The sequence below is a fragment of the Mauremys reevesii genome, linkage group 23 (assembly GCF_016161935.1).
Source record: "Mauremys reevesii isolate NIE-2019 linkage group 23, ASM1616193v1, whole genome shotgun sequence".
In the NCBI taxonomy this organism is placed as follows: domain Eukaryota; kingdom Metazoa; phylum Chordata; order Testudines; family Geoemydidae; genus Mauremys; species Mauremys reevesii.
The window spans coordinates 9,454,063-9,474,445 of NC_052645.1; the positions used below are offsets into that span (position 1 = coordinate 9,454,063).

The 20,383-nt window shown below is 42.8% G+C and overlaps 1 protein-coding gene across 8 annotated transcripts in view; it reads left to right on the forward strand.

Moving 5' to 3' along the window:
* Positions 1-20,383, forward strand: part of PUM1 (pumilio RNA binding family member 1) — a 157,533-nt gene that overhangs the window by 80,322 nt on the left and 56,828 nt on the right. For all 8 annotated transcript variants that reach the window (XM_039511235.1, XM_039511233.1, XM_039511236.1 and 5 more), the window contains 3 exons: positions 1,792-1,970; positions 7,305-7,471; positions 11,824-12,094. In XM_039511235.1, coding sequence (XP_039367169.1) covers positions 1,792-1,970; positions 7,305-7,471; positions 11,824-12,094 — 617 coding nt within the window. The remainder of the gene's footprint in view (positions 1-1,791; positions 1,971-7,304; positions 7,472-11,823; positions 12,095-20,383) is intronic.

The window sequence follows — 20,383 nt, forward strand, 5'->3', positions numbered from 1 at the left end:
TATAGCTATTCATACCAGTCCTGTGTAAAACTGGAGTTAACAAAAAGCCGAAGAAATCACAAAAGGATCAGTAGAAATAGCAATTGTCACTCAGATATTTAGTCTACTAAATCATACATGTTGTGTACATGTATAATATAGGTGGAACAGTTGCAGTTATTATGGCTGCCTAACAATCAATTATAAATTCTTTATTTTCATTTGTTTGTAGCTTTTAACGAACTTTAATGGTTTGGGCTGAAAGTTTCCATGCCACAAGCTCTAGGATAAAGTTTTCAAAAGTGCCTAATGCCAGGTCTGCACTACAGTTTTAGGTTGATATAAGGCAGCTTATGTCAACCTCTAATTCTGTAAGTGTCAACGCTACAGCATTGCTCCCACTAATGTAAGTTCCCCCCACTACACCCACCTAATCACTCCACCTGCAGGAGAGGTGTAGCGCTCTAGGTTGATGTAGTTAGACTGATGCAGCATCTGTATAGACGCTGTCACTTACATCACCTGTCAGCTCTGCACTGAGCTGAGAGCCTGGGCACTCAGCCCCCAACACTGCCCCTCTTAAATTGGTGCAAGCGTTCCTGGTGAGGACACGCACCGCTGGCAGAAGGAGGATAGTGTGGACATGAAAAACCGCAGTAATTACTGCGGTGGCTGTAAGTCGACCTAACATAGGTCGACTTAATTGTGTAGTGTAGACAAGGCCTAAGTCACTTTTGAAAATAGGATGTAGGCTGCAACATCCTATCGACTTTTAATGAAACTTAAGCGCTGAAGTAATTTAAGCATTCGTGCAGATTTTACCCCTAGTCTTACCTCTTTCACTGGCTACTGTTAATCTTCCTGTCTACACCTCAGTCATTCTTTCTTCATACCCCTACCTAGAAGGCAGGCAAGTAGTAGTTGTCCTTTTTCCTCTCCCTTGTAGAGATGAGGTAACTGAGGATCTGAGAGGTTGCGCATGGTCATTTCTTGCAGAGCTGGGTCCAAAACCTGGGAGGGAATTAATCAGTTGGGGGGCAGGGAGTATGAGATCATGTAATTAGGCTGTATCAATTCATGCACCCAAAGAGGCAAAATTAAGATTGCACGGACCAGCTTAGTTCTGGCATTTCTAACGTGAGTGCTGGACTTTGCAGCCTTAACGATCTTTCATTTGATTATCTTTTTTATGGAGATAAGAAAAAGATATTGGGAAAACCGTTTTTAGAAATGTTCCCTTTTCAGCTTCTGTCAGTGATTGGGGCTTTCAAGCAGTGCAAGGTGCTAAGCACCCCCAAATCCTTTAGAAGCCAATGGTGGTTGAAGGTCCTGAGTACTTTCAGGATCAGGTCCCTGAGGAGTGGATGTTTTTCTGTGATATTTCCTAGCCATGGCTTCATTTAATGCAGATTAAGACAGTTTCCCCACAACAGGAGCAATCAGAAAATTTCAGGCTTTCTGTTTAAAACAAAACCAAACAAAAAAACCCACAACCTGCTCTTCGTCAAAGATGTTTTCAGTGATAGGAGGAAAGCCAGTCTCTTCCATCCTTGTGGACATCGTCTAACTGTCAAAATGGCAGCTGCTTTGTTTGTAAATTCTCTTTATAATTAAGACACTCTACAAAGCTTTTCTAGTGACTTACTCATCTTTGTAATTGGATGGGAAGCCCCTTTGGGCAGGGTCTGTTTCTGTTCTGTGTTTATACAGTGCCTGTCACAATGGGGCCATGGTCTATGGCTAGGGCCACGGCACGGTAAGGTAGTACTACTACTAATGAACCTTAAATGTATGTGTCTGGGTTTGTTGTAGATCATTCTGTTTCCCAACCAATAATGGTTCAGAGAAGACCTGGTCAAGGCTTTCATGTGAATAGTGATGTCAACTCGGTGCTGTCGCCACGGTCAGAGAGCGGAGGACTTGGAGTTAGCATGGTAGAATATGTGTTGAGCTCATCTCCTGGGGATTCCTGTCTCAGAAAAGGAGGATTTGTAAGTGTGCCTGATTCTGAAATTTGGGTTTCCGTGATTTTTTTCCCCCCTCCATTTGTTGCTGTTTTTTACTTCCTTCCTAAAGACAGATATTCTACCTCTTGTGGGTGTTATGTTTGTATACACCACCATGTCAAAAAGGGTAAGCCACCATCTTAGTAGTTGTTCATGCTTAAGTGATGGGATGTAGGAGAAGGAAATACAGATGGAGTGAAGTGGCCAGCAGTCTCTGATCCTGTTGGTGAACACACCTGCCATCTTGAGACACTAGACCCCTGGCTGGAAATACAATGTGCCAAAATACTTGGCTAAATGCTGGTCTTCTGGAATACTCTTTAAAGCATGCTTTGCTATGAGCTTGTTCTCAGTTTTCAAAAGTGTTGCAAAAATCATTGCACATTAACAAATGGCACATTACATAGTGGGAATTTACTCAAGGACTGTTCTCTTTTCTGTGACCAGTGTGCTGCTCCTCACTATGTGCTTCTGGCAAAGAAGGGAGCAGAGCAGCCAGCTCATACTACCTGTTAACTAGCCCCTCTCTTGTATGGAGAGAGACGGGTATAATCAAGTCCCATCCCACTGCAGTGGGAAGAAATCTTACACCCTCAAACTGCCAAGAGGGGTTAGCTCTAAAACTCCCAAACATCTACTAGGAGGGGTATGGTGGAGCACAGATGCCTCATCTATCATACAAGGTGTTGTACTCACTCCTTCTACTAGTTGTTCTGAGGTTCCCATCAGAACATAACTTCTGCACCCTTCTGGGGAGCCTCATTCCATAGAATCATAGGACTGGAAGGGACCTTCAGAGGTGGTCTTAGTCCTGTTGTGAATGCAGAGGACTGGACTAGTATTATCTAGACCATGCCTGACAGGCATTCGAAGGTTTTTGAAAGCAGCTTTGACAATGATGGAGATTCTACATCCTCTCTAGGCCAGGGGTCGGCAACCTTTAAGAAGTGGCGAGCCAAGTCTTCAGTAATTTAAGGCTTAGTGTGCCAGTAATAAATTTTACAGGGGTCCCCTGGCAGAACCCCAGACTGGCAGTGGGCTGAGCGGGGCCGGCGGCAGGGATCCCGGCTGGCAGGGGCCAGCGGACGGAACCCCAGACCTGCAGCGGGATGAGCGGCTCATCCCGCTGCCGGTCTGGGGTTCTGTCTGCCACCCACGCTGCCGGTCTGGGGTTCTGTCTGCCGGCACCTGCCAGCCGGGGTCCCGGCCACCAGCTCCGCTCACCCCGCGGCTGGCCTGGGGTTCTGTCTATGCAGTCCGGTTGCGGGATGTGCGGGGCCAGCGGCCGGGACCCCAGACCGTCGCCGCAGGCAACAGACGGAACCCCAGACCGGCAGTGCGCTGAGCCGCTCAGTCTGCTGCCGGTCTGGGGTTCTGTCCGCCGGCCCCGCTCAGCCTGCTGCCGGCCCAGGTTCCATCCATCCAGGCCGGCAGCGGGCTGAACGGGGCCGGTGGCCAGGATCCCAGGCCAGCGACAGACGGAACCCCAGACCAGTAGCGTGCTGAGCGGGGCCGGCAGCCAGAACCCCAGACCAGCTGCGGGCTGAGTGGCTCAGCACGCTGCCAGCCGGGGGGTCGTCCATTCAGGCTGGCGGCGGGCTGAGTGGGACCCCGGCTGGCAGAAGTGTTTCAGTAAAAATCGGCTCGCGTGCTGCAGGTTGCCAGCCCCTGCTCTAGGCAATGTATTCCAGTGCTTAACCATCCTGACAGGAAGATTTTCCTCATGTCCAACCTAAACTTCCCTTGCTGCAAGTAAAGCCTGTTGTTTCTTATCCTATCCTCAGTGGTTAACTAGAACAATTTTTCTCCCTCCTTCTTGTAACAACCTTTTATGTACTTGAAAACTGTTACATGTCCCCCCTCACTCTTCCCTTCTCCAGACTAAACAAGCCCATTTTTTTCAATCTACCCTTATAGGTCATTTTTGTTGCTCTTTTCTGGACTTTCTCCAATTTGTCCCCATCTTTCCTGAAATATGGCTCCCAGAATGGGACACACTACTGCAGTTGAGTCTGTATCAGCGCGGAGTAGAGCGGAATAATTACTTCTTCTGTCATGCTTACAACACTCCTGCTAATACATCCCAGAATGATGTTTGCTTTTTTTGCACCAATGTTGCACTGTTGACGCTCATTTATCTTGTGATCCATTATGATCCCCAGATCCCTTTCCACAGTACTCCTTCCTAGGCAGTCATTTCCCATTTTGTATGTGTGCAACTGATTGTTCCTTCCTAAGTGGAGTACTTTGCATTTCTTTATTGAAATTTATCCTATTTACTTCAGATCATTTCTCCAGTTTGTCCAGTTTATTTTGAATTTTAATCCTATCCTTCAAAGCACTTGCGACCCCTCCCAGCTTGGTATCAAACACAAACTTTATAAGTTTGTTTTTTGTCAGCACCTAATTAGTAGATGCCTGGTAAATTTGTTGAGCCCTGGCAGTTAATAAGAAAGAAGTAGGGCTTGGATGCTGATAAGTGTTTAGAAATCTGAAAAATTTAAAGGAAGTGGGGAAACTGTTAACTAATCTAATGTTGGAGAATATTCTAAATGGTGGTTTATGATGAAAACAGAGCGGTTTTTTTATACATGTCCTTATAATTCCAAATTCATAACCGCTACACCATAGTAAATTACATTCTATCTTTAAAGGAAAACTGCCCCAATATGATCGAAAGATAAGGTGGCCGAGGTAATAAGAACATAAGAGTGGCCACACTGAGTCAGACCAAAGGTCCATCTAGCCCAGTATCCTGTCTTCCAATAGTGGCCAGTGCCAGGTGCCCCAAAGGGGATGAACAGAACAGGTAATCATCAAGTGATTCATCCTATTGCCCATTCCCAGCTTCTGGCAAACAGAGGCTAGGGACACCATCCCTGCCCATCCTGGTTAATAGCCATTGATGGACTTATCCCTCCATGAACTTATCTAGTTCTTTTTTGAACCCTGTTATAGTCTTGGCCTTCGCAACATCGTCTGGCAAAGAGTTCCACAGGTTGATGGTGCGTTGTGTGAAGAAATACTTCCTTTTGTTTGTTTTAAACCTGCTCCCTATTAATTTCATTTGCTAACCCTTTGTTCTTGTGTTATGAGAAGGAGTAAATAACACTTCCTTATCTACTTTCTCCACACCAGTCATGATTTTATAGACCTCAATCATATCACCCCTTAGCTGTCTCTTTTCCAAGCTGAAAAGTCCCAGTCTTATTAATCTCTTGTCATATGGCAGCCGTTCCATACTCCTCATCATTTTTGTTGCCCTTTTTCTGAACCTTTTCCAATTCCAAGATACCTTTTTTTGGGATACGGCAACCAGATCTGCATGCACTATTCGAGATGTCGGTGTACCATGGATTTATATAGAGGCAATACGATATTTTCTGTCTTATTATCTATCCCTTTCTTAAGGATTCCCAACATTCTGTTCACTTTTTTGACTGCCGCTGCACATTGAATGGATGTTTTCAGAGAACTATCCACAATGACTCCAAGATCTTTCTTGAGTGGTAACAGCTACTTTAGACCCCCATCATTTTATATGTATAGTTGGGATTATGTTTTCCAATGTGCATTACTTTGCATTTATCAACATTGAGTTTCATTTGCCGTTTTGTTGCCTCTTCACCCAGTTTTGAGCGCTCCCTTTGTAGCTCTTTGCATTCTGCCTGGGACTTAACTATTTTGAGTAGTTTTATATCATCTGCAAATTTTGCCACCTCACTGTTTACCCCTTTTTTTGCAATTCCACATTTTTCTGCAGTTTCACATTTGAGTTCCTTCAGAACTCTTGGGTGGATACCATCTGGTCCTGGTGACTTATTACTGTTTAGTTTATCAGTTTGTTTCAAATGTCCTTGAATGACACCTCAATCTGGGAAAGTGACTCAGATTTGTCACCTAAAAAAAATGGCTCAGGTTTGGGAATCTCCCTCACATCCTCAGCCGTGAAGACGGATGCAAATATCCTTTATTGGACCAACTTCTGTTAGTGAGCGCGTGTCTCTTTCACCAACAGAAGTTTGTCCAATAAAGGATATTACTCACCCACCTTCTCTCTAATATCCCGGCACTGACACTGCTACAAAAACACTGCATATGCCAGTAAACTCAATGCACCATTATTAATGTGCAGAATAACTATCTATTATTGCCATATTTAACCTGTGAAATGAAGTTGAGAATGTGGCTCAGTCCTGAAACCAGTAGGCTTGTTTGACGGTCCTGTTTGGGTGAGTAAAGGTTGGAGGGTTGGGCCCAATTTATATCCATAACTGAACTGGCATTTCCTAGTTTACCGGTGATGCTAATTAGTAAAAACGCTGTTTTACTGAATGGTGGCATCAGAAGAACTTTACTTTCTAAACACAAAATGTCTAGTTCAAATATGAAACAAGGTTCTCCCAATAGATAATCTGTAGTAAGGCAGAATGGAAACTTACTATAGTTTTCGTAGCGTTCAGGCACTACTGGCGTCACGCATGAACTACTTTTCCCTCATTTGTAGTAGTAGACTGTCAATGAATGCAGCTTTCTTTAGTGGAAAATATTTTGTCTGTGTGCTGCTTGAAGACATCGCTCCCTTCCCCCCCCCCCAAACATGTGAAACTGAAGTATGGTCCATTGCAAACACACAAGCACGAGACAGTGTTCAGAGTGGTAGCCGTGTTAGTTTGTATCAGCAAAAACAACGAGGAATCCTTGTGGCATATTAGAGACTAACAAATTTATTTAAGCATAAGCTTTCGTGGGCTAAAACCCACATACATCTGATGAAGTGGGTTTTAGCCCACGAAAGCTTATGCCTAAATAAATTTATAAGCATCAGCGTAATTTTACTTATGTCAGTAGTCCCATTGGGCAAAATTTTCAAAAGCATGCGTCCCATTTTTCAAAAGTGACTTTAGGTTCTTAAAAGTCCAAGTCTTATTGAAAGTCAGTGTGACTTAAACTGCTAAATGCCTAAAGTCAGTTTTGAAAATAGAATGTGAAGGCTCTTGAAAATGTTACCCATTAAAGTAAACGTTTAAAGTGTTAACAGAATCAGGCACTGACTTACTACATAGAGGAAACTGTTAAATTGATTGTATATAATCTTGTAAAATACACAGAGTAGACTTGAAAAGAAAAAAAATACTGATTCCCTAACTGCTTGCAGTTATGATAATGTTAAATGTTACCTATTATTGTTACAAGTAAAAATGACTTTTTAAGATGACATGTCCCTTTAACTTTGCAATTTATTAAGGTAAAAATCCCCAGGGAGAAAAGTAAACTTGATCTCAAAATGAATACATTGAAATGTTCTATTTTTTCCAGGGTCCAAGGGATGCAGAGAATGATGAAAATGATAAAAGTGATAAGAAAAATAAGGGCACATTTGATGGAGATAAATTAGGAGATCTAAAGGAGGAGGGAGATGTGATGGATAAGACCAATGGTTTGCCTGTACAAAATGGGATTGATGCCGATGTCAAAGATTTCAGGTATAAGTTTTGTTACCTGTGAATTAGTTTGTGTTGCATTTAATTTTGTTGGAAATCCTGCAAGAGCGCCGTCTTTTGTTCTGTCTGTACAGCACCTAGCACAATGGAGTCCTGATCCAATAATAAGTCCTTTGGTGGCAGTGCCAAAAAGACTCGAGAGAGAGCGATGACAGGTCATCTTAGGCACCTTTTCATGGCATCTTCAGCACAGACGTTAGAGATGGAGAACACCTATTAGTTTAGTCTGTCCATTGGCCTGTGCAGGACTGGTTCCATACTATATATTTGTTTTTAAATATTTCATGCAATGACATGAAAAGTCAGCTATTTTCCTGGGGAGACTGTCCCTAGATATTGTCCTTGCTTGTGGGCCATAGTCTAACTTTTTTAATATTATATTTGTAGTTCTGAAATCAGAATCTCCTGGAATCAGGGCTGTTAAACTGTGTGTGCTTGCTGCTGGATTGTTGCTGTATAATCACCTACTTACTATGCTATGTTCTCTGTCAAAAACAATGGAAACAGCTATAGAATAGAATAAAAAATTAGGTGCTGTGAGAAATGCATCCATTTTAACAATTGATCATATACCATTGGCCTTAAGAGTACTATGAACCATTCCACATTTCAATCCAGTCCTTGCATAATGCAGTTTGAATATTATGAGGGGAGCTTTAGGAACGTTTTAAGGGGTGATTTGTAGAGCAACAGCATTAACTTGTTGGAATAATTACCTAGCAGCTCTGCAAAGATGACACCTTTTGAACAAAATTCTCATTCTATCAGTTTTTAGAACTGTTGTCATGACTGGCTTGTCCTGACCCAGAAATCAACCACAGGAAGAGAAATAAGAGATAGTTGGACTTCAAAAGGGAGAACAACTGAAATTGTTTACGTTGACACCAAAATAACCTTTTTTTTGTTTTTTTAAATGAAGTGTTCAGGAAGGAGGGTCCACTGAAGTAAATCAGGTGGTGGATTAGGGATCTCCTTTTCTTGGATTCCTTATAACTACAAATGCAAGTCACAAAGTGAGCAAAATGAGGAGAAGCTTACTTGTAGGTGTCACGGAGTCCGGACGTGATGCTCTGGAACTGCTCCCTACAAAGCCAGTCAGGACTCTGGTGAAGTCTCCTCTCTGTGAGCAGACTATCTTCAGGGCAAGCAGCTCACATGGCTTCCACCTTCCTGGGTCTGACCTTGGAGCATTCAGCATCCTCTGCCCCTCTGTGTGCTTCCCACAGCGAGTCCATCCAGGCGGAGTCCTGGGGAAACCGGAGGGTCCTCGCAACCCCACTTCGCAGTCAGACATGACTCTTAGTCAACCAGTAAAACAGAGGTTGATTAGATGACAGGAACAAAGTCTAAAACAGAGCTTGTAGGTACAGAGAACAGGACCCCTCAGCCAGGTCCATTTGGGGGGACAGTGAGCCAGACAACCAAGTCTGCTGCTCACTCCACGGCCCCAGCCAGCCCCAAACTGACTCACCCTCCCGCCCCTCCTCCTCTTTTTTGTCCCTTTCCTGGGCCAGGAGGTCACCTGATTCCTTTGTTCTCCAATACTAAGGCCATTAGTTGCCAGGAGACAGAGTGTCAGCCATTTATGCACACTGGCCCTTTGCTCTGCAACAATCACACCCCCTTATCCCACCACCTAGAGATTTAAGAAATGCATATGGGAAACTGAGGCACCCGTACAGTATTCAGAGGAAACATTAAGAACAGTCTCACTTTGTCACAGTAGGTCAAACGTTTATGAATTATAAATTGAATATCAGCATCAGTATTTTAAAACAGGAGTGGAATTGCATACACATTTCACAGAAAATTGCTTTTTATAAATGGGGCGGGGGAACACTTCAGATTATAACAGTGGGCCTTTCATGAACCCACTTCTATACAGGTGTTAGCAAATGTGTCCGCTGATTGGATCTGCCAGGAGACTACCACCTCGTTGTCTATTCTAATAGTGTGGGGAATCTCCAATTCCCATGTTAGATCTCTGTCTTTGAGTGGAGATGTGTCATCACAGGAGAGCAGCCTTGTCCAAAAGATTTTCAACCAGTCACAGCTCCTTTTGCCTTTTTTTGCTACCCAGTGAATTATTACAAACCTTTTCCAAATCTGATTTGATCAGCATCCAGCAGAGTAGTTACAGGTTGAGAGGTTCTATAGATCCTATTTCCAGTTCTCCTGGTCAGTAGTTCAGTTCTGTGGTGTACAGCACCTATTTATAAAATAGCCTTGTGGTATTAATAGCTCAGATAATCTAAAAACTGATAATTGAGTAGGCCAGGGTCTGTGTTATGCTTAGGTGGCATAGCACATGAAGATTTATACCTCCAGGATTCTAGTTTGGTCTGAGGTTTGGCACGGTTTTGGAACTGCTCTATTTTATGCACCCTGCAGCATCGCTCTGTAGAGCTGTTTGGCAGCCCAGAATAGTCAGATTTCACAGTGCTCCTGCGGAACCCTCATAAGAACATAAGAACGGTCGTATCGGGTCAGACCAAAGGTCCATCTAGCCCAGTATCTGTCTACCGACAGTGGCCAATGCCAGGTGCCCCAGAGGGAGTGAACCTAACAGGCAATGATCAAGTGATCTCTCCTGCCATCCATCTCCATCCTCTGACGAACAGAGGCTAGGGACACCATTTTTACCCATCCTATCTAATAGCCATTTATGGACTTAGCCACCATGAATTTATCCAGTCCCCTTTTAAACATTGTTATAGTGCTAGCCTTCACAACCTCCTCAGGTAAGGAGTTCCACAAGTTGACTGTGTGACCCTCAAAGAACATGACAAGGCCATTTGGCCAGGCCTGCACCTGATGGTGTCCTGGTGGGCAGCTTATGTTGCTTTGGCACTCTAAAGGAACCAAATTGGAGCCCAGAATCAAAGCCAACATTTGCTTTTGTTTTTCGCTCTATATGCAGTTGTCTTTTTGCATTATGCTGAAAATAGAATGGCCAGTTTCACTTCTTTGCAGAATTGTAATACTTGTTGTGTTTGAGATCCTAATCTGAAGGAAGATGTTTGTTTTTATTATTGTGGAGGGTGAGAGAAAAGGGCTTCCTGTAGAAATGATAGGAAATGATAGAGACAAATGTCTGTAATATTATACAGGCTTTGAACAACTATTTTCTCTTTTTCACTTCCCCGTTTCTAAATCTTGATTAAACTTGATTAAACTCACTGTCAGGGTTCATTAAATTTACATTCTAAATTCTCATAATGTGACAAATTAGTTGCTTGGTAAAGAGGTCTCAGGGTTTGTTTCCCAAATGTGGCCTATTTAAAGTGTCCTGGAGTTTAAATGTGGGGATGGTTTTAATTTTTTTTCTGTTGCTGACAATTGTTTATAGGCTGTGCAGTAAGCGCAATTAGTTAACAAATATCATTCATTAAATTATATGATTAACATGTACCAAGATACTTAGCTATCAAATGGTTCTATATAAAATTATTAAAATACAACCATGCTAATTTCAATTCTGTTTGAAATGCATGCTGTTTGCCAAATGCAAAAATGACAGCATTGTTAGGAGAAAAGGGTAAGCATCTAGGAAAGCGTCCGAAACACTGGAGAATTTTTTTTTAAAATGGCTTAATTCATTGCAGTCAGATGTCTTCATTTGTACAGACCTTTAGATAAAATAAATATTAATATGACCTCATTGGTTTCACTATCTGTAGGAGAGAAACAGTTTCAGAAAAAATACACCTCTACCCCGATGTAATGTGACCCAATATAACACTGGTTCACATATAGCATGGTAATCCCAGGGCTCCGGCTGCTGTGGGGAGCCCTGGGCCCTTTAAATCACCATCAGAGGCCTGCTACCACTACCCCGGGGCTCTGGCAGCGGGGCTCAGGTGGCGATTACGGCCGGAGCCCCAGGCTCTTTAAATCACCACTGGAGCCCTGCCGCCGCTACCCTGGGGTTCCGGCAGCGGGGCTCAGGTGGCGATTTAAAGGGCCCAGGGCTCCCCACGGCCGGAGCCCCAGGCTCTTTAAATCACCGCTGGAGCCCTGCCGCCGCTACCCCGATATAACGGGGTTTCACCTAAGACGCGGTGGGGATTTTTGGCTCCCGAGGACCACGTTATATCGGGGTAGAGGTGTATGTTGGTAGCATACTTGGATTGTATGCTTAACTTGACCACATCTAGCTGTTTCTTTCTAGAGCATTTGAGTTGAACAGTATCTGCCTGTAATTCTGGTTGGCACCAGGGTTGGCTGTCAGTGATGCTAAATGATATGACGTTAACATTGCCAATAAGGTGTTGCCAGTTTATCTTTTTGAGCAGATACGTTTTAGTGACACGTAACTTTTTCTTTTTGTGTAGCCGTACACCTGGTAACTGCCAGAACTCTGCTAATGAAGTGGATCTCCTGGGTCCAAACCAGAACGGATCCGAGGGTTTAGCCCAGCTGACTAGCACTAATGGTGCCAAGCCTGTGGAGGATTTCTCCAACATGGAATCCCAGAGCGTTCCCCTGGACCCCATGGAACATGTAGGCATGGAGCCGCTTCAGTTTGATTACTCCGGCACTCAAGTACCTGTGGACTCCGCAGCTGCAACTGTAGGACTCTTTGACTACAATTCTCAACCACAGGTAAACTATTCCCACAGATATTGCACCTCTTTCCTTCCCCAACCCTTCCAGTAGTCGCATCTAACTCGCTGGTTTGAGTTGCCCCAGAGGTATCTTGTTACTTCGTTACTTGATTGGAGGTGCTGGCTCACTTGGCCTAACAGGAACATTGTTCAGTAATGAGAGAGGTGATCTGTACAGGACTCTGCTAAAGTGAGCCAGGTGCAGGAGACTTGTCTGATCAGTGGCAAACAGAAAATGGCAAAATAACACGTCCATGTAGCATTAAGCACATTTAATAGTAGTAGTTATAAAGCTGCATTGAGTTAAAATAGAAACCTACATGTTTGTTTTATTAGAGAAGGAAACAAGCTGCTGCTGAATTATTGTGGCTTCATACAATTGACATTTGAAAAAGCTGCTTTCAAATAACACACCAACAAACGCAAAAAAGCTGACTAAAGTCTTCGGGTACATTTGTCCCTAGATGTTGCAACACTGGTTGGGGACCTCTGCGATTCCAAATCACTATAGGGTAATTGAAGAAAAGTGTGTCAGCAAGAACTATGTTGCTTTTGCTTGATCATGGATTAAGACAGAACGAGATCAGGATCCAGTGTAATTTTGGGGGATCTCCCCCGTTACTTTTTTTCCTCAGCCCGAAAGAGTTCCTTCACCTTCCCTCCTACCCAGGCAGCCCAGTGCTTCCTGGACAGATTAGTCCTTGATCTACATTCTGGTCCCTTTTGAACCCTAGGCCTAGATTCAAGGATCCACTCTAAATCTGCTCCTGTTTCGTGCTGGTTTGTGTAACAACTGTAAACTTTTGTTCCTTTTCTTTTGTTGGTATTAAAGCCCTCAAAAAAAGTTACAGCTTAAAACAAAAAAGTTGTCATGGCTGGTTGAAGAGCATGTGTCTAGTCGTCCATTCATAAAGCATGTGTTGGTATGCCTAGTAGACAGTGAAAGGTTGTACTTCTTGGTAGCCCGTATGCTGCATAGTCTAGTAGCCCCTAATGTGATCTTGATATTTGAAGTTTATACAAGATGTTTTTAGGGTTCACAAGTAAATTGGTATTAGTAAAACATATATTTAGTTTATAATGTTAATAACTTGAAAATGACCAAACCAATTTTATTTGTAAATGTTGTATTAATCTCTTGGGTAAAAGCTTTGATGCAAAGGATCACTTCAGAAAACACTTTTTTATAATGAAACTGACATACTTGAAAACCAGTGTTTGTAGTGGAAATATTCTCACAGTCCTAACTATGGGCCTGCGTTGGAGCTTATTAAGATTGTTTTTTAAGGTATGGTTATGGTCAGAGAGGTTACTGCAGAAATTTGACATCTGCTTAATTAGTGTTATACTCTCCAATGTCTTGCATATAAAATCAAGTCAAATCAAGTTTCATTTTTTCTGCAATCCTGCAAGCTCTGTTATGTGAAAATCTGGTATCTGTTTCTGTTTTGTATCTAATCACTGACAAGAAAATTCTGGAAGCAGAGCTTCACCGGAGAGCTTGTTACTGCATGAAGCAAATGATAGTAGTTTTCTTTTCTGTGGCTAGATTAGATCTGCATAGATGGCAGTAAGGTTTTTTTTTTTGTTGTTGTTTTTTTTAATGTAAACTAAGTAGATAACACCTACCTGAAGCAGATTTGCCAGTACAGAGAGCCTTTTTCCGAACGTATGCACTTTAATTATTTCACCACTGAACTCTTTACCTCTCTTGCCATCACACCTTGACACACACACTACAGTTCTATACTGCCTTTTTAAACTACTTGGATTTCACTGGAACATGAGGATGCACAAGCAAGCTAGACAACAGGTAGTATATGTCCATTCAACATATCTGGTGCACTCAACTCGGCTACTCAGATCAAGGTAATGATATTGTGAATAACCAGATCAGAAACTTTCTGATGGGAACTAGGACTTTGATATTTCAACCTTATTTTTGTGTTTTGATAGCAGCCTAATCTGTTTACTTACACCTGTAGTAACCTTATATTATACTATTTGAAAAAATACACTATATTAATGTAGGGCTTTCATTATTGTGGCTCTTAACTCCAAATTGTAACTTTCCACTTCTTAACATATGTCAGTATAAAATGCAATATCCTTGGCTCAGAAGAACAGAGAAGGATTTACTTAATGTCTCCAACAGCTAGTGTTTCCAGGGGTCTGTTCAAAAATAGTTTCTGGTGCTATTGTCTGCCAATTACACATTGTACTTTGGAGTAGAATATATTTCTAAGTAAAATTGGAAGCTGTACCAGATGGTGCTTATGATTGTGTTTTGACCTGTAGTAAAATCTGGCTTAAATTTAACTGTTTCCCAAAGGAACTATATCTTGATCAACAGGACCTCATTTGTATAGCACCTTTTATAGGGCATTGGAAAAGATGCCATATACTTTGAATGGATTACAAATCAGTGCGGCTAAAAGCAATATTAAGAAGGAAAAGTCTTAACCGTGCATAATCTGATTAGAAATGTCAGATGTTTATATTGCAAAAGAAACTGGATTACATAAATCTGAACTTTATAACATTGACATAATATAAGCTTGTGATGCCCCAGTTTTTTGCAAGTTTTTCTCCTATGACCTCTTGATGAGGAGTTCTATGACACTAGCTTTATGTGTAGGTGAAACTCTGAGAGTTTTAGGATTTAAAACAGTATCTCAAACATATCCACAAACCTTGTTCAGACATGTCTTCGCCATGAGCTGTATCCTACTATTTGAATGTGACTTATATTAGGCTAAAATGTTATGTGCTTAAATATTTTTGTACCTGTAGTACTATTTCTTAGATTCTCACTGTTTTAATTGAAAAGGTAAAAATGAATCTTTTGTGCAAGGGGAAGGATACCCAAATGAATATCAGTGTCAGAGCCAAAAACAGCAGTAGATCAAGAGTATAAAAATACAGGTTCATTTAGAGTCAAGACTTGGTTATAATAAGCTTTTTGTTTGGGTTTTTCTCTTTGATCTTCTGTACCAATCCAGGTGTCTGGAGGTTCCTCACTGCCAACAGATGGAGACAGTGCATTGAGACTTTATTAATATCTTCTGAATACATGGGGTTTGCTGGCTCACAGAGCTCAGTTGTTTTTGTCTCAGCAGATGGAGTATCAGCTGGCTAAGAGAGACCTTAATAAAGCAGAGAATAGCACAGGCCTTGGACGCCTACAGGAATTTCTAGTCACACAGCAGCAAGGAGCAGCCTCTGTAGCACTTTGTGGGGGACCACAAACTGCAGTTAGGATAGAAACATCCTTCCTCAAGATATCCACAATGAGTGGAGTGAAGAGCCTGTGACCTATGCAGAACTGGGTGGATTCTCTCCTCCAAAGACTGTTCATATTGCCTTCACCAGGGACTGCTAAAGAGCCTTAATCTGCTTTCTTTAGGTGCGTCTTCTGGTGTCCCAGCTGCTCCAAGACCTCAAGACCATCACCCCCATACCTTCCAGAGTCTGCAATTGGACTCTCTTAGGTAGCCGTTGCCATCCCTGCCTAGTTGGACCCCTCTTGGAACATTGCCTCTAGATCTGAAGCCCAGAGTGGTGGTTGCTACTGCTCCTGTCTTTCCTGCTTTTGCTTCCATAAATACTCACACATAGTGACAATAGAAATATGTATATATAGCTACCTGAAAATGTCTTCTCTCTAATTAATAAGATCCGTAGAGCCAGTACCATGCATATTTCCACCTGCTTGCAGTTCAGTGGCAGGATCAGAAGACTCTGCCTTCTGAAGTTTCCTCCAATTGAGAACTTCCACAGCCAGGATAATTCAAATCTATATTCTTAAATTACAGACTGTATTAAATGAAATTTGAGGAAAAAACAACAATTTCTCCAGAGAATGGTAAATTTTGCATAATGACGACAAACCCCAAATCCTTATTTCCATCTCTACTTGGGATCATCAGTTTGTCTCCTGGGTGGGCTGGATCTGTGGACTTTATTAGCCAACAAAAGGAAGTTTTCAGGTAAGCATGGATACATTTTCCTTTTCTTTGCACTGAGGTCCACAGATCTATTGAAATGGGATTTTCATAGCGGCGTGCCTCTGGTTGAAAAGCATGATCATTCTTTAAATATGGACATCCAAAACAAGATACTTTATAAATAATCTATCTCCTCCATCTTTCCCTGCGCGCTAAGGCATGTAGAAGACTTCTGCCAAAAAGAGAGGAAATGGCATGGCTAAGATTGGATGACCAGTAAGCAGAACTTGGTGAACTTAAATGTTGATGGCCACGTGGCTCTGTTGCCAGTCTCAGTACAGGAGATGTGGCTTCTCTGCCCTGTGATTGTCACTGTTGCTAAGGACTAGAATTGGATGCTTAACTGAAGTGGGAATATTTCTTGAATTTACTTAAGGAGTGATTTGCTATGCCAGTTGAGGACTGTCTGTCTGAATTAAAGTGTTATACTGGGTCTCATTAGAGAAAGCTTGTAACTTCAAATAAAAAAAACCTCATGTGATTAGAGATAGTAGTCTTACTCTAATGGATAGGAAATACAACACCGCCTACAGGGGATCTGTCTAGGTAGTGCTGTAAGGAGCAGAAAGTGTTTCCAAGGTGGTGTTCTCTGAAATAAAGTTGATGCCCTAAGGAAGCATTTAATGTTGGGATTTGTCCAGGAAAAGGAAGTTTGTACATGCTGAGAACATTATACTACAGAGATTTGATCTTTATGCTTGGACACTCTTATTCACCCACAGTGAAACCCTCCCGGAGGATATCCAGGCTGTTTCTTTGGTTTAACCTGGCAGTTAAAGTATGGACTTTTCCCACCCAGTGGAATAAGTTATTTTTGTTGACTTCTCTTTTGGGGTCCGTACCAGCAATAATCACTTCGTCCAAGTATTCATTTTAAACTTGTCTGGTCCTAGATGGAGGATTGGCTTTACAGTAACAGACCTCTCTGAGAGATCATAGAATCTCAGGGTTGGAAGGGACCTCAGGAGGTCATCTAGTCCAGCCCCCTGCTCAAAGCAGGACCAATGCCCAACTAAATTATCCCAGCCAGGGCTTTGTCAAGCCTGACCTTAAAAACCTCTGAGGAAGGAGATTCCACCACCTCCCTAGGGAACCCATTCCAGTGCTTCACCACCCTCCTAGTGAAAAAGTTTTTCCTAATATCCAACCTAAACCTCCTGCACTGCAACTTGAGACCATTATTCCTTGTTCTGTCATCTGGTACGATTGAGAACAGTCTAGATCCATCCTCTTTGCAACCCCCTTATAGGTAGTTGAAAGCAGCTATCAAATCCCCCCTCATTCTTCTCTTCTGCAGACTAAACAAGTCCAGTTCCCTCAGCCTCTCTTCATAAGTCATGTGCTCCAGCCCCCTAATCATTTTTGTTGCTTTCCGCTGGACTCTTTCCAATTTTTCCACATCCTTCTTGTAGTGTGGGGCTCAAAACTAGACACACTACTCCAGATGAGGCCTCACCAATGTCGAATAGAGGGGAATGATCATGTCCCTCGATCTGCTGGCAGTGCCCCTACTTATACAGCCCAAAATGCCATTAGCCTTCTTGGCAACAAGGGCACACTGTCGACTCATATCCAGCTTCTCATCCACTGTAACCCCTAGGTCCTTTTCTGCAGAACTGCTCCCTAGCCATTCGGTCCCTAGTCTGTAACAGTGCATGGGATTCTTCCATCCTAAGTGCAGGACTCGGCACTTCTCCTTGTTGAACCTCATCAGGTTTCTTTTGGCCCAATCCTCTAATTTGTCTAGGTCCCTCTGTGTCCTATCCCTACCCTCCAGCGTATCTACCACTCCTCCCAGTTTAGTGTCATCTGCAAACTTGCTGAGGGTGCAGTCCACGCCATCCTCCAGATCATTAATGAAGATATTGAACAAAACCAGCCCCAGGACCGACCCTTGGGGCTCTCCGCTTGAAACCAGCTGCCAACTAGACGTGGAGCCGTTGATCACTACCCATGCTACGGTCATCAGACCTGAGAGCGTTGCCTCTTCTGTCAGAAAGGAATAAACAGTATTACTGCTTCTGCCCTCCTGTCCTTTGTATTGTCCTGGGGAGCAGTGGAAAAGGTGGGAATACATATATTAGGGACCTTGCCCAGCTTTGTAAAAGATTATTCAGCTCACCTCCTTGGTCCTGACACAGAGACTAAAGGGCTCTTAATTTGCTTTTTCCAGATTAAAAGAGCACAGTCATCAGCCCACCATATCGACTTATGATGAGAGAGAGATTTCTGGGTGTAGGAGCTGCTTTATTAATCCACCTTCTGCCATGTAAGTGTTGGTGTTCATCTCCCCTTAGGTGAGCAGTGTAGCAGAGAGATAGGAAACTTCTCTGTATGCAAGAGAGGAGAATCTCTGATTGTGTTCTTCCCAGTTTTTGTGAAAACTACGTCAGCTTCATTGACTGTTGCAACCAGGACAGGTCTGTTATCCAGGGGAGGAACCATGCTCTGAAACTTGAATGAATTGTGTTGTAGATAGTAGGTGCTGTGCGTTCTCCATCTGGAACCCATTCTCTGGACTGAATCAGAAAGCTTCCTTGAAATAAAGTTTGGAATCTTCCTTGACAAGCTCTGCAACAGACAAGGTATGAACCTGTCTGCAGCTGTGGAGGATGGAAAATAACTGTAAGGAAATTCAGGAGGCAGCACATTCCCCTGCTCTCAGTGACTGATGGGTCAGATTCTGTCCCCAAGCTGTAAGCAGGCTGGAGTGCTTATGTGGGCATTAGCACAAAGAATATACATCGTTCTAAATTACTTTTTTATTTCAGATGAAGCAAATAGACAACCAAAGTCACATCTCCACTTGAGAGCTCTGTGTGTGTGTGACTCACTCATCGCCAAGCTAGAAGCAAGTTTGAGGACAGCATGACTGATGTGCTCTGCTAACAGGGAGAGGGCCAGGAATACGTTGTTCCTTTCCTGCCACCCTTGTAAACACCCTCCCAAGCTCCTTCCACCAGATACTAGCTCCACCTCCCCTCACAGGGCAAGAGCTGAGAATCTGTAGAGTTAGCCAGCTGGTCTCTGAGACTTCAGCTGCATTTCAGTCCAAGCCCTGCTAGTGTGTGTGTTTGTGAAAAATATTTTTTAGGATATTTGAAGAGGAGGTCACTGACTACAATGATGGGCTTTCAAAAGGAAGCTCATTGTAGTTAAAGCTGTAGAGAACAGACAAAAGTTTTGGCCTTCTGCAGGGTACAACATATACATGGCAGTTGTCTGTTACGCTAGGTACAGTTTTAAGAAGCCAGATCATATTTCCTGGTAAAACAGCTGCAGTTCATCTGGAAAGGATGCTTCATGTGCATTTCCTTTGTTCAAGAGAGAGGACTTAGGTACCTGGACACTGCTACCCACCTCCTTTAAGCAGTAATGAAGGTACACTTATCAGGCATCCCTGGACTTCATAGGAGGAAGGCAACTCCATTCCTTTCATGCATGGGAACACGTAACATCAGATCAATGCCTATTAGGCATCATGATCCATAGTTAGAGTTCAGTTTCAAAACTTCCAGCAGCCTTGTTCCATCTAATTGTACCAACCAAAGTAAATCAGTTTCAGCCTGTATGCATCACCTTGAAGCTATTTCAGCATAAATAATTATGCCAGTAACTGTCACTCTTTTCTATATGGATGACTTTGGATCAAATTATAATGGACAGCGAGGACAGCGATTTCCAGATTGTGCTGGTTTCGGGAACCAGATGCCTAAATATTGAGTCGAGAGAAGTATGCAAACCTTGATGTAAATGTTAATACATCTGGGAGCCCAGCTAAGCACCAAGCAATAATGTTCTTAACTGGGAGACAGACAACACAAAGTATAACAGCAGATCCTTTCCATGTTATCATCAGCTGAACTGGGCTCAGTCTTCTCCAGATGTAAGAGCAGTCAGCTTGCTCTTCTCTGCTTTCACCATGCATTCAAAAATAGCTCAAGGAGATCAGTTTGAGAATGTGCCTGCTCTCACATAGGTAAACTGACAAGGAGAAAGGATATGGCCGAGGCAAACTAGCTGCTGATTGTACGAACAGAAAAAACACTCATCTAACGTGGCTGTTGTTCACCTAGCCAGAATGCAACACAGTGGGCTGGCTAAACTGATCCCAAATATGTAAAGGAGAGTGGAAAATTGAGAGAGCTTTGGATGGATTTGTTGTAGTGAAGGGGACCACAAGTAGATGTGATGACTACAGGAGGTAGAGACACAAGGCATGTGGGGTAATACCTTTTTATTTGACCAGCTTTGTGTTTGGTGAAAGAGACAACAGAATG